The sequence below is a fragment of the Eleutherodactylus coqui genome, chromosome 2, assembly GCF_035609145.1.
Source record: "Eleutherodactylus coqui strain aEleCoq1 chromosome 2, aEleCoq1.hap1, whole genome shotgun sequence".
Classification (NCBI taxonomy): Eukaryota; Metazoa; Chordata; class Amphibia; order Anura; family Eleutherodactylidae; genus Eleutherodactylus; species Eleutherodactylus coqui.
The window spans coordinates 53,982,225-53,998,349 of record NC_089838.1 but is presented as its reverse complement, the minus strand read 5'-3'; the positions used below and the strand labels follow the sequence as shown (position 1 = coordinate 53,998,349).

The window sequence follows — 16,125 nt, the reverse complement described above, 5'->3', positions numbered from 1 at the left end:
ACTTTGTAATATACATCGTGCATTAAATATGAGCCACACAGAAGTTATTCACTTACCTGCTCCGTTGCTGGCGTCCCCGTCTCCATGGCTCCGTCTAATTTCGCTGGCTTCTTGCTTTTTTAGACGCGCTTGTGCTGTGCGGTCTTCTGCCTGGTGAATGGGGCCGCTCGTGCCGGAGAGCTGGTCACCGCGTCGTCATCGTAGCTCCGCCTCCGTCACGTGGTGCCGATCAGCCAATGAGGTGGCTGTATCGGCAGTGGAACGCGGAAGACAGAAGAAGAAACTCCACGGTGCACCATGGGAAGACCCGCGGTGCACCGTGGGAGAAGACCAGCGGCGCCATCTTTAAAAGAAGAAAAGAAGAAGCTGCAGAACGCTGATGCAGGTAAGTGCAATGTGCTTGTTAAAAACTAACACATGCTTTGTTTTTCACAGGGCATAATGCAGGGGTCGATTTAAAAAAAACAAAACGCTTTCGCCGCGAGACAACCCCTTTAACCCCTTGAGTGGCACGCCCGGAAAATTTCCGGGGCCGAGCTCCACTGCTCATAGTGACATAGCCCGGAAGATTTCCGGGCTATGTATGACTATGGGAGCTGCAGAGCACAATGCCACAAGCTGTGACAGTGTGCTCTGCCTGCACAGACCCACACAGAGCAGTGCAAGGGCTGTGAAAAACCAGCAGAAGATATTGCCGACATGTCGGCAATGTCCTGCTTTGTTTACAGGTTGCCATAGAGACCATCGGCTTGTCAGAAGCAAGCCGATGGTCTCTGTGGCAGGGAGAGCTAGTTGTTAGCTGTCAGAGGACAGCTAGGTACCTGCTCTTACAGCAGAGATCAGAGAAAACCTCCGATCTCTGCTGTGTTAACCCTTTACATGCTGCAGTCTATGTGACTGCAGCATGTAAAGGGTTGTCACTGCAGCATGTAAAGGGCTGTCACCATCGGACCCCCGGAATGTGATCAGGGGTCCTGATGGGTCCCTGTGGAAGTCCCCTATAGGGACAAAAAATAAATAAATAAATTAAAAAAATGTAAAAAAAAAGTAAAAAAATTATTAAAAAAATAAAAAAAACACTTGTCTCCCTTTACTTTGTAAAAAATCAAAAATACAATCACACATTTGGTATCCATGCGTCGTAATGACCCAGAGAAGGAAGTTAATACATTATTTAACCCCTTAATGACATGGCCCCTTTTTTTCTTTTTTCCCCATTTCTTTTTTTCCTCCCCCCTGTTTAAAAAATCACAACTTGTCCCGCAAAAAACAAGCCCTCATATGGCCATGTCAATGGAAAAATGAAAAAGTTATGGCTCTTGAGACGCAACTGCAAAACTAGTTGAAATTCAATGATTAGACCATTTTAAAAAACCTGCCCTGGTGGGCACGACAGGGTGATAGGAAACCCGCCACTCAAGGGGTTAAGGAACTGTTCAGAGACGAACTCCTCGTAGATAAAGCTCAGGCCCCATGGACACCTAGAATGACGTTTGTTTCAACCTTTGGCTCTTTGAGTGGCAAAGTAAAGAACATCATCTACAAACATTGGTCGGTAATTATGGGTTGTAGTCAGGGAATCCCGGAATTTACTCAATTCCCTATGTTAGCTTATAGAAGGAGTCAAAATATACGCAACAAACTTGTCAGACCGATGGTCTCCTCTCACTCTAGTGGTATACAACGTACCTTGGCCACTGTTAAAAAGGGTAATTTTCCTTGTTTATCATGTGCTTGCTGTAGCAACATACTTAAAGGTGACCATTTTAGACACCCATCTACAGGCAAAAAATACTATCTAAAAAGGAAAGATTTACCTGCTCCACCTCTTTCGCCATTTACCTGATTACGTGCCCTTGTGGGCTGTGTTATGTTTGGGAGACTACCATGGAAGTCCGCACCCGCATCACGAACCACAAGAGCACTATCCATACGGAAAAGGTAGACTTACCAATTCCAAAGCATTTAAGTGAAAAACGCCATACGATTAGCCAACTCAAATTTAGATTAATTGACTGGGTACCTCCTCTAGTAAGAGGTGGTGATCGAATTGGTCTACTGAAACGTAAAGAGTTAAGGTAAAAAGTAAGCTCGACACCTTGTCCCCATCTGGTCTCAATCTGGATTATCCATTTATGCCATTTATATAGTCCCATCTAAATACCTGTGTTTTTCCGTGTAACTAACATTGGTACTGTACAGTTGATTTTAGATATTCTGATTTTAATTTTTGCCCTTTCTTAGTTTTTTTCTAGATACTGGTGTTTCCTGCGCTGGTCCCTTGTCTTTGGCTTCCATTTGTGCCCCTCTATTACTACTGTTTACGATTGGATTTTGAGCAATATTTTTTGTTTATTTTTTCTATTTTTGAATAAAGATTTTTTTCTTAGCAGCTAATGCGAGTTAGATTTCTATTTTTTTTTTTTGCAGTTTTTTTATGGACAGTGTGTATATGGTTGATAGAATAATAATAATATAATAATAATCTTTATTTGTATAGCGCGAACATATTCCGCAGTGCTTACATAGACAGGGGGAATACAGAAAGACAAAAGTACAAAAAATTACAGAACCACGGTTGCATAGTAATCAGTTGGTGGAAACAATAGGGAAGGGTCCTGCTCCAACGAGCTTACATACTACAAGTAATGGGGGGATACAAAAGGTAAAGGGCTGGAGATGTGCACGGTATGGTGGGGTGGAGAGTGAGGGATTCTATACACAAACAATGGTCAGATGTTTGGCTGTGTGACGGCAGAATCGGTATGACTGCAGGGGCAGTTTATGACAGCTAGCAGAGATTGCAGTCAATAGGTCAGTGAGCATGTTATCAGGTGGCATACAGAGGAATCGGTTTAGGGTATGCGGTATGCCTCCCTGAAAAGGTGGGTTTTTAGAGCACGCCTGAAGTTGATATAGAATTGATATAGAAATTACTATATACTCTATATCTGTGCCTTGCTCTCTACTATGCAATGTACTTGTGGTTAAGGGCTACTAACATCAATTTTCTTGTATATTAGCTTAATATTTTGGGTTGGACAGAAATATTTATGAATATTATGGTATTATATACTTGGTTTATATACCTTCTCTTTATTTTGCATTACATGCATTGATACCATACGTCCACTATGTGGTGCTGTTTAATACAAGTATATCTTTTTGGGAGCGATTTACTGCCCTATGCGTTGTAGATGCTATCAATGAGACTGTTAGGGAATATACTAACATTTCGCCTCGTACATGTTTGTTTTTTGGCTGCCATATATGTGTACTAGTTTGCCCTTAGTGCAGGTAAGGGCATTTGTCCTCTCAAACCTTCTGCACATGATCGGAGCTGCTATTGAGCACTGCACATGCTTGAGGGCCAACCTCCATTTTTTTGAAGCCTTTCCCCCTACTTTCTGGGGCTTGATTAGTTTTCTGCATTGGTGCAGCATGTGGGAGGGGACTGTACATACACTGGAAGCCTCTGACATGAGATACACGCACAGGTTTGTTAATGATTTTTGCACCAGCTGTTTAATGTTATGTTTTTAACTGCTCTCTATAAATGTGAATGTTTTTCATGCTTCAAAAAGATCTTGCTGATCGAAATGTTGCATCTGCTGCTACTCTGGAGGAATAAAGGTCCCTGACGTTATGATGAAGACAGTTATTACTATTACAGCGGGTTGGTTATACGGAACCCTATAGCGGGCTAGGGCTGACCTCGAAAGTAGAACTCATAATCTAGTCATAGTAACTTTTTCCACTACACTTCTGCCCTAATCAGCAATTCCAGCCACCTGATTGGTTGTTTGGGTTGCCTGGATGTGCACCTGAAGCATGTGCTGAGCGTATGTGTGTTATGGTGGTGTGCTAGCATGTGGTCATGGGTGTATGTGTTGTGTTAGTGTTTTTATACAGTACATGTGGTGTGGTCGTGTGTATGTGGTACAAATTAGCGTGTGTAGGTTGTGTGTGGTGTAGCCAGAGCATATAGGCATGTGGTTGTGTGCATTCAGTACGTTGAAGCATGTGTAGGCTGCGTATGTGGTGTACAAGTGCGTGGTCCTGTTAATGCAGTACGTGTGGTGTGTGTTGTGTGAATATGGCACATATTTGTGTGCACGCGCGATGCATATAAGCACATGCGCTACTAGGCAGTGAGCGTGCTCAAACACATGCGCTACTAGGCAGTGAGCGTGCTCAAACATGCGCTACTATGCACCGCACACACGCACGCCAATATGCAGTGCATATGCTCAAACACATGCGCTAATATTAGAGATGAGCGAACGTACTCGGATAAGCACTACTCGTCCGAGTAATGTGCTTTATCCGAGTAACGCTGTACTCGTCTTGAAAGATTCGGGACGCGCTGCGGAGCGGGGAGCTGCAGGGGAGAGCGGGGAGGAACGGAGGGGAGATCTTTCTCTCCTCTCCCGCCCGCTCTACCCCGCTCCCCGCTGCGACTCACCTGTCAGCAGCGGAGCGCCCTGAATCTTTCAAGACGAGTACAGCGGTACTCGGATAAGGCACATTACTCGGACGAGTAGTGCTTATCCGAGTACGTTCGCTCATCTCTAGCTAATATGCATTGCGCACACACAAATTTGTGCCATATTCACACAGCACACAGACTGCATAAACAGGACCACGCACTTGAACAACACATACACAGCCTACGCATGCTTCAACGTACTGAATACACACACAACCACATGCTAGTACACCAGACATACCGCATACACGACCACACCACACATACACAGAGAACCACACGCTTATATGGGTATTATTGTATCTTGTCACCACCAAAAGTGTGGGTGGTGACAAGATACAGGCTGCTTGACAGCTTGGGGGCGCACCCAGTTTGTAATTGGCTGCAGGGCTGCCTCCCGCTTGGGCTCTCAGGTCCTGGCAGTCAGTAAGACTGGCAGGGAAGGGCCTGTCATAGCCGAATACCAAGCCGCGTTGGACACTGAGGGAGTGGCGGCGCGACATCGGCCACTGTACACCACAGCACTGGGTGACAGCGAGGAAGGGGGACACGGAAGCTGTGTGGAAGGTTGGAGGGGAGCGGGGACACTGCAGTAAGTGTGTCCTCTGCAGCTATCTGCTCCAACGTCTGCTGCGAGTGCAGGGAGGCCGGCACAGAGGGCGTTGTAACGGCCGCATAGAGAGCCGCGGTGCCTGCGGGGAAGCGCCGGCTGAGCAGCATCAGCCACTGTACACCACAGTGCAAGCACCGGCTGAGCAGCATCGGCCACTGTACACCACAGTGCTGGATGACAGTGAGGAAGGGGGATAGGGAAGCTGTGGCCAAGGCTGGAGGGGAGCTGGGACAGTGCTGTAAGATTGCCCGATGCCGCTCTCTCACTATCGGCCGCCGCTCAGTGGTCCCACGTATGCTGCCAGTCCAGTAAGGTTGTCAAGGAAGCCGATGTTGCCAGCGGAGAAAAAGGAAGAACCCGCTGTGCTGCCAAGGAAGACGCTTTTACTCACTGCCAGGACCTGAGAGCCCAAGCAGGGGGAGGCAGCCCTGCAGCCAGTTACAAACTGGGGGCGTCCCCGGGCTGTCAAACAGCCTGTATCTTGTCACCACCCACACTTTGGGTGGTGACCAGATACAATAATACCATTTATATGCTCTGGCTACACCACACACAGCTTACACGTGCTAATATGTACCACATACACACGGCCACACCACATGTACTGTATAAAAACACGTAACACAACACATACACACAAACTACATACACCCATGACCACATGCTAGCACACCACGCGGTAGCCTAACACACATACCTGAGTACACACATATCCACACTAATATGCACCATTTTCACACAACACACTATATGTATTGCAAGAACATGATCGCGCTCCGGTGACTGCCACTGACGGCTCAGCACGTGCTTCACGTGCACATCTCTGTGACTCTATCCTCGTGCACATTCAGCCAACCAAACAGCCAATCAGGTTGCTGGAATTGCTGATTAAGGCAGAAGTGGGATGGAAAAAGTTAATATGCTTACAGGAAACCGCAGGATGTGTGGCTGATGTCGGGGATCCTGCGAGCTGTGAGTGTCGGAGGGACGAGATGCGCCTAGCGGTGCCTGCTGTCCGAGAAGTGAGGGATGCAGAGAAATCCTCCCCACCCACCACGTGACACATCCTGCACAGAACCTCCCAACTCCCATAGCAACGCAGTTTCGCTAGAGCCCCTTCCAGATGCCCTATCAGTAGCCCCACTCCCCTGCGGCGCCTGGCTGGACCTTCTACCGGTGCCATCTCGCCGCACCCCTTATCGCCCCACGGCTTCTCGCCGAACGCCTTATCACCCCGCGGCTCCTTGCCTCACCCCTTCCCTCCGCGGCGTCTGGCTGAGCCCTGTCTATGGATTCCCGCTTCTGGCGTGTGTTGCTGATCTTTCGTATTCTCTTTCAGCCATCTTTCCCTACAACGTAGTTTTGGCGCCTTGCTGTTTTGCTTGCAATAACTTGCTGTTGTTGTAGGCGCAGCCTGAGGACGCTCGCTGTCAGGAATCGGCGTGATGGGGGCGGAGCAGAGCTCTGAACTGGATGTCAGGCATGGAGATTTCAACTCCTCCGGTGAGTCGCCTGGTGATGTCCGACAAGGAGCCCCCGATGCAATAGGGGGGGGGGGGGGGGGGGTCTCTCATATACTGGAAATCACCATAAACAGGTGATCTGCTGACAGATCCCCTCAGTGCCAAATAATTTTATACAGACTGAGGGTGAATTCACACGAACGTATATAGGCTCGGTTTTCACGCTGAGCCGATATACGTCGTCCTCGTGTGCAGGGGGGGAGGATGGAAGAGCCAGGAGCAGGAACTGAGCTCCCGCCCCCTCTCTGCCTCCTCTCCGCCCCTCTGCACTATTTACAATGGGGAGAGGCGGGCCGGGGGCAGGGCTACGTTCTGAGAATTAGCCCCGCCTCTCCCCATTGCAAATAGTGCAGAGGGGGCGGGAGCTCAGTTCCTGCTTTTGGCTCTTCCATCCCCCCCCGCACACGAGGACAACGTATATCGGCTCGGCGTGAAAACCAAGCCAATATACGTTCGTGGGAATGCAACCTGAAAGTGCTGGAGCCTCCAAGGAGCGCTCCGTTTGCAGCAGAGTGGCTTCATAAGCTCCACCGTTTGGGGTCCTTGCGTGTCGAGCCTCTGTCTGTCCCCCAGCTGTACGACGCTTATCCGGTGATACTTCACTGTTGTGATAACGACGCTTTTTTTTCTTTTGTTTTTTCCTCCTTGCTTTTAAAAAAATCATTACTTCTTTTTTTTGTGCTGTTGACATCGCTGTTGGAGGACTTGTTTTTTACGGGACGAGTCGTGACTCCAGTGATGTTATGTAAGTATAATGCACTGAAAAACTTTATAAATGGAGTGGGGGAAAAAAAATTGCATTACCGCCATCTTTGGGAGTGTCTTGTTTTTTGTGACACTGTGGCAAAAATTACAGGCTAACGTTATTTTATGGGTCGTGTGATTACGGCAACTACATATATATAGATGTGTGTATGTATATATGTGTGTGTGTGTGTGTGTATATATATATATATATATATATAATGTGTATGTGTATATACACACACACACACACTTTTTTTCTTGCTGTACTACTTTTAAAAAGAAAATATTTTGGGGGAGAAAAAAATTATTTTCTCCCACTACAACATTTTTCTTTCTTTATCAACACACTTGTGCAACAGTTCATTTTTTGCGAGAAGTCTGTTAGTGTCGACTGATAGCATTTGACGTACCAGTTTTTGCTCACTTTTTTTTTTTCTTGGAGATGGGTGACCAAAAAAAAGCACACTTTTTTGCTACCTTTTTTATTTTTTCTAATTAATATTTTTTTTTAATTATCTTAAAGTTGGGGGGTCAAGGTGACACCAGTGCCGTTCAACAAGGATCTCCGTTTGGCGTCAGGGGGCTTATGTCTTCTATCTTTCTGCCCACAGCAAATCCCTCTCCAGCTAAACAGAGAGCCAAAATGGACGACATCGTGGTGGTGGCGTCTGGCACCCAAACCCACCGCAATGTGACCAAAGACCCCGAGGTCATCAAGCTGCAGGAGATCCCCACCTTCCAACCCCTCCTAAAAGGTCAGTCCTAAGCTGCGCACATATGTGGGTGCCAAGATGGGTGGTTTTATAGAATCATAGAATGGTACAGTTCGAAGGAACCTCCACGGTCATCGGGTCCAACACCCTGCTCAGTGCAGGATTCACTAAATCATCCCAGACAGATATTTGTCCAGCCTTTGTTAGAACACTTCCATTGAAGGAAAACTCACCACCTCCCGTGGTAACCTTTTCCAATCATTGATCACCCTCACTGTCAAAGATTTTTTTTTTTTTTTAATATCTAATTTGTGTCTGCTTCTTTTCAGTTTCATCCAAGTGCTTCTAGTCTTTCCTTGTGCAGATGAGAATAGGGCTGATCCCTCTGCACTGTGACAGCCCTTCAGATATTTGTAGACAGCTATTAAGTCTCCTCTCAGCCTTTTTTGCAAGCTAAACATTCCCAGATCCTTTAACCGTTCCTCATAGGACATGATTTACAGACTGCTCACCATCTTGGTAACTCTTCACTGAACTTGTTCCAGTTTGTCTGTCTTTTTTAAAGTGGGGTACCCAGACACAGTATTCCAGATGAGGTCTGACTAAAGTGATGCCAAATTTACATAGTTTTTTTTTAATGTGCTACTAAGAAAGAGAGAAAAAAAAAATCGGCCAGACGATATACGCTTCCATCTGAGCAAACACTTGAATATGATGTGCTCTGCTGTCAGCTTGCTCACTTCATATTTGTTTCACGATCCATTGCTTGCTCAAGAGCGTTCACCTGCCCCCGGTCCTGGGCTTTAAGCAACAAGAGATTCCATGCAGGAAAAAGTGTAATCCACGCTTGCTTGCAGAGTAAAATTTGTAATCTTCCTTTTTTTTAGTCATATTAAAATTGCCAGGTATACACATTTCTAACCAGGCGCGTATCGGCTGCACAGAGCCTTCTATACCACTGACATAGGCTCTGTGCAGCCGATACGCGTCTAGTTAGAGATATGTATACCTGGAAATTTTAATATAACTAAATAAAGGAAGATTACAAATTTTACTCTGCAAGCAAGCGTGGATTACACTTTTTCATGCATGAAATCTCTTGTTCCATCTGAGCAGTCTCCCCCCTTCCCTCCCGTTTACCAGCTCTCTGTCTTTCTCCTACCCTCCGAGCGGTTTGCAATGGGAGTGGTTGGGATGGGGGCAGAGCTAAGCTCCCGCCCCTTGTCCACAGCCAGAAATGGGAGTGGGTGGGACAGAACGGAGCTTAGTTCCGCCCCCCCGTCCCTCCCCTCTCATTGGAAACACCGGGGTGGAGGAGAGAGCTGATATACGCTCGTGTGAATAAGCCCTGATACTGTATTCTCACTGATGTTCTATTAAGCCCTGCCACAGGCATGACTTAATAGGCAATCATTCATGGGAGCCCTGGAGACATTTGGACAGCACTCCGTGATCTCATGGGGGTGGGGGGGCGTTCAAGGAATCTCATTCTTGTCTGATTGCGGCTTTTAACCATTTAAATACTGCTGTCAATTCTGAATTATTATGATGGCAGCCAGGTGTTCATAATCTCCAATAATCTGAGGTATTTGTATCCACTCTATGTGGGAGTATGCACCAAGCAGCTACCCCCCTCTATATTAAGAGGCTGTGAGAGTGGCTATTTCATCGGTGTCCCTCACAGATCTAATTGGCTTCCTCATTTGGTAGTCTTCTAACTGCATGATAAGAGGATACAGCTATCTGCCCTCCTTAGTCAGTAAGTATATGGCCATTTTCTGTGATTTTCTTTGAGATTATTGGAATGCAACTATATGAGATGATGGTGGTTAAATCTGTTAAGGTTTGTGGTCCGGCCACATTTGCTTTAGTAACGGACGACTCCTTTAGCCACTTCAGGACAGGCAAACGCATATAAACATCTTGTGGTCCTGAAGGGTGTATGGAGCGAGCTTGGGAGGCGACTCTACTCCAAACCGCATCTAAACAGTCAGCTAGGGGAGGGTGCCGATGGGCTAGCATGGCGACAGTGGGGTACCGATGGGTTAGTGTGGCAGCACAGAGCCTAATGAAGGCTCCCAGGGCTTTCACACAATGGCTTGAACGGCAAAAATTGCACCATTTTTGATGGGTTTAATTTTTTATTCCCCCCACTGTTTACTTTATTATTTAGGAAATTGATGAACCCTAGATTAAATGTCTATACTAAAGTCTGAGGAATTCTGAAATTTATTTCTAGCCTCATCAGGGGTTCAAGCTGCTTTCCTTTTTTTCCCCCTGTGCTTTACATTGCAGTTCTGTTCCATTAGGCTATGATCAGTGACTAGTTTAGAGGTATTATCTATTATAATCTGAGGTAGCCTTCTTACAAGATGGTATAGATATCCTATCCGCCTTCATCTTATATTCCCTTCGGTGTCAGAGGTGTGTTGGCACTGTGGAACTGATAGGGGTACAATGACGCACATTTGGTGGAGTTGTGACTTGTTGGGACCTTTTTGGACAACGTATTTTCCACATATAACTTAATTAGCCGGGGAAATATTAACAATAACGCCCAAATTGCTCTCCTATCCATACTGCCGGGCTCAATAGTTTCACAGAAAAAGGGTTTGCTCAGGTTCTGCCTAGCAGCAACAACAGCAGTCATCTTGCGCCATTGGCGTTCCACACAAATTCCTTCCATGACTGAGTGGCTTCAGGAAATGTCTCATCTGTGCCTTATGGAGGAATTAAGTGCAGAATATAATAAAGAATCAGAAAAATTTTGGTCAGTATGGCAATTGTGGATCGGCTTTGAATCTGATTCAGACTTCCAAACGCTGTTTTCCTAGTTGATCACTCGCCGCGGGGTTGAGGCGGGTTATTAGAAGATAGTAATCTGGATATTAAACACTCTCGGGGGTGGCCCTGGACTCCTCCTCACCCCCCCCCCTCCTCCTCCTCCCCTCAACCAACTATCTATCCCTTCTTTTACCAATCCTTTCTATTTACTTATTTATTTTAAATATTTAATTTTTATTTATTTATTTTAACCTTCTTTCTCTTACCATAACTCATCTCCTCTCTTTTTGTCTCTCTTCTATATCTCATTCTTTTTCATTGGTGCAAGAGGATAAGGTGTTGAGCTTGTACGCGAATACTACAGACCGCAAAGATTTTATTCTCAAATTGTATGTTCGGGTATTATTATTGGGGTCACTCACTAGGCTCCTTCAAGAGTTTTTTCTTAGATGGACATTTTCAAGAAGAGGCCGATTTACTTATGTTATGTCTTTTGTTATACATGTTTTATAGGTCCTGCGAGACCTTTTTGAGATTTGTATGTTTTGTAACCTATCCTATTGAAAATTTCAATAAAAACTGATTGAACAATAATCTGAGGAAGCCTCTTCAGAGGCTAAGGCAGTCCCTCCCCCATACTTTATACTGCAACTGTACCATTAGAACACAGCTTTGATCGGTCTTTGAAATTCGACACGACATTGCGTTCGAGAAAGTGCAATTTTCCTGCAGATGCGAGGTGTTTTTATGTCAAAAACACTTTGCTTCGCTTCAGGGAAGGAGCAATCCTCAATCGGAAACCTTGCATCGCACTCGCATGCCGTGTGATGTTTTATCCAAACCCATTGAAAACAGGGAACGCCCAAGCGTAGGACATGCCGTGATTTGTTTTTCACCGCGATACGATGCTGGAAAAAAATAGCTCATATGTATGACTTCATTCAAAAGAATGGCATTCATATTTGTGCGTCTTGCAACACACAAATATCGTGCAAATTTTCACGGCCGTGTGAAGCAACCTAGATGTGAGGTAGGTCTGTTGTACATTCCAAGCTAATCAGCAGTCTACATCAGTCTCATCAACTGCTCAGTCTGCTTATCACTCTTCCATGCTTTATGCCTAATTTAGATACAACGATTATCGCTCAAGTCGCTTAAATGACATCCCAAAATTCGCTGAGACGGCATTTTGAGTGAGAGTTTAGAGCGTTTATTTTGCAAATTTTGTAAATGAAGGCTCACTCTGTAATGCAGAAGACAAGCTGGTATGTAGCTAAGCGCTCCGAGTGGGATATGCCGAAGACAATCAGCCCCGCATGTCTTCTGCATACAGCTGTTTTCTTCTCGGAGCGCTCAGCTGGTATACAGCTAAGCGCTCCGAGCAGGGTATGCAGAACACAGCTGGACCGCTGTGTTCTCTGAGCGGGATACCAGCTGAAACAATAGTATCGGCACTGACAAGGTTCATCGTTCTCTTTCTGCTTGCTGAAAAAGAACGATGAACGTCTCGTTAACGAGAATTGCACGATGTTCGTGCAGTTAGACCCAACAATTCTCACTCAAAAGACTGCTTTGAGCGAGAATCGTTGGCTCTAAATGGGCCTTTACACTGGAGCTCTACTCAGTTAGGACACAGCTATGATCAGCAACTCCACTTTAGATACATTGTCAATATTGAAGTCTGAGGTAGTCTGAAGTTCAGAGTCTCTGGCTGCTTTTCTCTTTTCCTTCCCCATGCTTTACACTGCAGCTTGACCTTTGAGACACAGCTATAACTCCAGCTCAGCTGTATTATCTATGGGAGTCTGAGGAAGTCTGTAGCCTAGCCTCTTTTTACTCAGCGGTGTAAGCTGCTTCTCTGTCCATGCTTTACACTGCAGTTCAGGGCTTAGAAGGGAGGAGCCAAAACATGTGGGAGGGGCTAAGATAGCCTTATTATGTGTGATCTGTGATAGAACGGTGGGGATGTGTGTAATGATTGCTCCAGTGTTGCACCATTTTTGGCTCTGTGACTCTCTGAACGATCTGTTCCCAGAAGTGAACTCTGGGACGCTTCAGCACGGACATCACAGAGCGGTTGGATCTCGTTTTGTCGTGGTGAGGGAAAGGCAGCACAGATTTTATTTGGTTTCAAGGAGAAACCTGACAAGTTAATTAATTTTCCTCCAAATTCCATCGTCTTTCTGACTTTTGACTGCACCTTTCACGGTCACCGATGTTTTCCGCTGGGATATTAATTAAAATCCGTTATTTATCAAAGAGTTATCGTTTCTCAGATCCTTCCGCAGCGCTAATCTCTGAGAACGCTGCTGCTCTGAGCTTGCACAGGGGGAAAATAAACATGCGCCCCATGACGCCAAGGACACCCACGTGTTTCATTCCCTCTGCTTTATCCTTGCGTCTGACACTTATCCATAATCCTCTGCAACCTCGGCTGAGTACTGGGATTTCCTGCTGCTATTATGCTCCAGTCAAATCCACAGCTGCTGTCATAATGAAGCTGGCTTTGCTGTGGGTATTCCTGCAGACACAAACCAATCTGGAAGTGCAGCTCTGGATGTGAGTGGAGTGTAAGATGTAATTTAAACAGCAGTACTGTGATACAGGCCTGAAGGTGACTGGAGTATAAGACATAATGCAATGGCAGACTTGTGAGTACAGCTCTGGGTGGGATTGAAGTAGATGATGTAATGGCAGGCTTGTGAGTACAGCTCTGGGAGGGACTGGAGTTAACATATAATGTTAACAGAACTGTGACTGCAGTTCTAGACATGAGTGGAGTATAAAACAGTGTTGACAGAACTGTGATTACAGCTCTAGATGTGACTAGAGTATAAGATATGATGTAAAGGCAGAATTGTGAGTACAACTGTAGCTGTGAGACTGATATGAGATGTAATGCTACCAACATAACTGTTACTACAGCTATAGATGTGACTAGAGTATAACACAATCTAAAAGGCAGAATTGTTACTACAGTTCTCTCTGGGACTGGAGTATAAAGCCACCTACAGACGGCCGCGTAGGATCCCCTGCGAGCATTCTCGCAGCGGGATCTGACCCGCGTCCCTGCAGGGACCAGTGCAGCTCTCATCTGCTCCCATGGCTCTGGCTCTGTGATGTGCCAGCTGTCGCCCAGTCGGCGCATGCACAGAGCAGAGTCGGCGCACCAGGAGTGACATTCCCGCCGTGGAATTTCCGCCCGTGTGCATAGTAGTATAGTATGTAAGGCCGAATGAAGACCATGTCCATCTAGTCCAGCCTGTTATCCTCCTATGTGGTTGATCCAGTGGAAGGCAAAAAAAACAAGAGGCAGGAGCCAATTAGCCCTTTTGGGGGAAAAATTCCTTTCCTTTGCCGACTCCCAAATGGCAATCAGACTAATCCCTGGATCAACCTCTAATAGTTCCTAACTGCCTGTATAGCCCGATTAACAATTAACCTAATATTTATATCCTGTAATATCCTTCCCTTCCAGAAAGATATAAAGTCCCCTTTTAAACTCCTGTATGGATTTTGCCATCACCACATCCTCAGGTAGAGAGTTCCACAGTCTCGCTGCTCTTACAATAAAGAACCCTTTTCTGTGTTGGCGATAAAACCTGCTTTCTTCTAGATGTAGTGCATGCACTCTCGTTACCGTCGCAGTCCTGTGCAGGGGGCCTAAGACATGATTCAAACGCAGAATTGGGAGATTTAGATGTGACTAGAGTATAAGATATGGCATAAAGGCAGAATTGTGACTACCACTCTGGGTGGGACTGGAGTAGAAGACATAATGTAACAGCAGAATTGTGAATACAGCTCTAGGTGTGACTCCTGGGAAGTTTAATTACAATCCCCCTCTGCTGTAGAGCAGATCTACTGCTCAGGAGCGCCGGACCCCACAGGTAAAAGCCTCATCTATGGGGAAGGAAGGGGGGGGGGGGGGCATATATTTATATTCCACAACACTTCTGCTCGATTCAACCGAAAACAATCACTGTGAATCAGCCAAACTAAACAACCAATCAGTTTGTGAATCAAGCAGAACTGCTGTGGAATATAGATATGTGCATGGGGTGGTCCTCCGTCTAGCGTGAATGATGTCATTGTGTTTGTATGGAGGCCTCAATGGGGGGGGGGGGGGACTTCTCTATGGGTTGGATGACATCAGCAGATAACAATGGAGTGAGGTCAGCACTGGCAGACGATTCCATTTCCTTAACCCCATCACTGCCACTCGGGGAGCACACAGACCAGCTCTGACGATCCTGTAGGATGCATCAAGTCCTCTGACTCTATTAGCAGTTTTCTTTTGAAGGGCCAGTAATCCATGTAACATCTCTGCCCCCGCCAGGTCTCCTGAGTGGCCTGACCTCCCCCACCAACGTCCGACTGGAGAGACTGGACTCCCCCCAGGTCCTACAGCTTTGTGTCCGGTACCAGGACCACCTGCATCAGTGCGCTGAAGCCGTCGCGTTTGACCAGAATGCTCTGGTGAAGCGCATCAAAGAGGTACGTGGTTGCCTGGTGCCAGTTACATGCCAGCTAGAATGTGTTCCTGCATGCAGAACTAGTGACCACGTCATAGCTGTCAACTTCTGTCCTTCTAGATGGACGCCTCAGTGGACACACTCTACAGCTACATGCAGGAGCGCCAGAAGCGCTTTGCAAAGTATGCTGAGCAGATCCAGAAGGTGAACGAGATGTCTGCCATCTTAAGGCGCGTTCAAATGGGCATCGATCAGACAGTGCCCTTGATGGAGAAGCTGAACGCCATGCTGCCGGAAACTGAAAGGCTGGAGCCATTCTGTATGAGTCCGGATAGAGAGCACAGGCACTGATGTGTACCGGGCAACCTACAGCCAAGAACTCCACCCCTTTCCCACGCACTCCGTGTGATATTCACTACGTGCTGCTATAACCGTGCAGCGGGGCACAACTCCACCCATAATCCCCCACTCTGGGAACCTGCTATTAGACTGCCTCATTAACAATACAGCTGATAGCATCATGATTACAAGTCAATGCTTTAAATAGAGAATATCAAATACAATATTTATTATGTAATATGTGACTGTCTAATTCTATCATCTCTGTCCACGAGGAGGCAGTATTATAGTAGTTATATTCTTGTACATAGGGGGCAATATTATGGTAAAGTGGTAGCTTGGCTTGTGAGTGCCTCAGCTTGCGAGCAGGCTCTCTCCCGAACTTTTGTTCTGATTTAAGAGCAAAAACTCTGGTTACGAGCCTGTTCGCAAGCTGAGGCAA

The 16,125-nt window shown here is 46.2% G+C and overlaps 1 protein-coding gene across 6 annotated transcripts; it reads left to right on the top strand.

Annotated features, from left to right (window-relative positions):
- Window positions 1–3,435: 3,435 nt before the first annotated feature.
- BORCS5 (BLOC-1 related complex subunit 5) lies at window positions 3,436–15,921 on the top strand. Of its 6 annotated transcripts, none has more exons than XM_066590993.1 (5): window positions 3,436–3,497; window positions 6,510–6,605; window positions 7,984–8,127; window positions 15,209–15,366; window positions 15,465–15,921. In XM_066590993.1, the coding sequence occupies exons 2-5, from the start codon at window positions 6,548–6,550 to the stop codon at window positions 15,693–15,695; spliced, it is 591 nt and encodes a 196-aa protein (XP_066447090.1). In that variant the 5' UTR covers window positions 3,436–3,497; window positions 6,510–6,547; the 3' UTR covers window positions 15,696–15,921. The 6 variants fall into 6 exon arrangements, with proteins under 6 accessions (XP_066447090.1, XP_066447089.1, XP_066447091.1 ...); XM_066590992.1 differs by having other exon boundaries at window positions 3,474–3,497; window positions 6,442–6,605; XM_066590994.1 differs by lacking the exon at window positions 3,436–3,497 and adding an exon at window positions 6,036–6,124.
- Window positions 15,922–16,125: the final 204 nt, after the last annotated feature.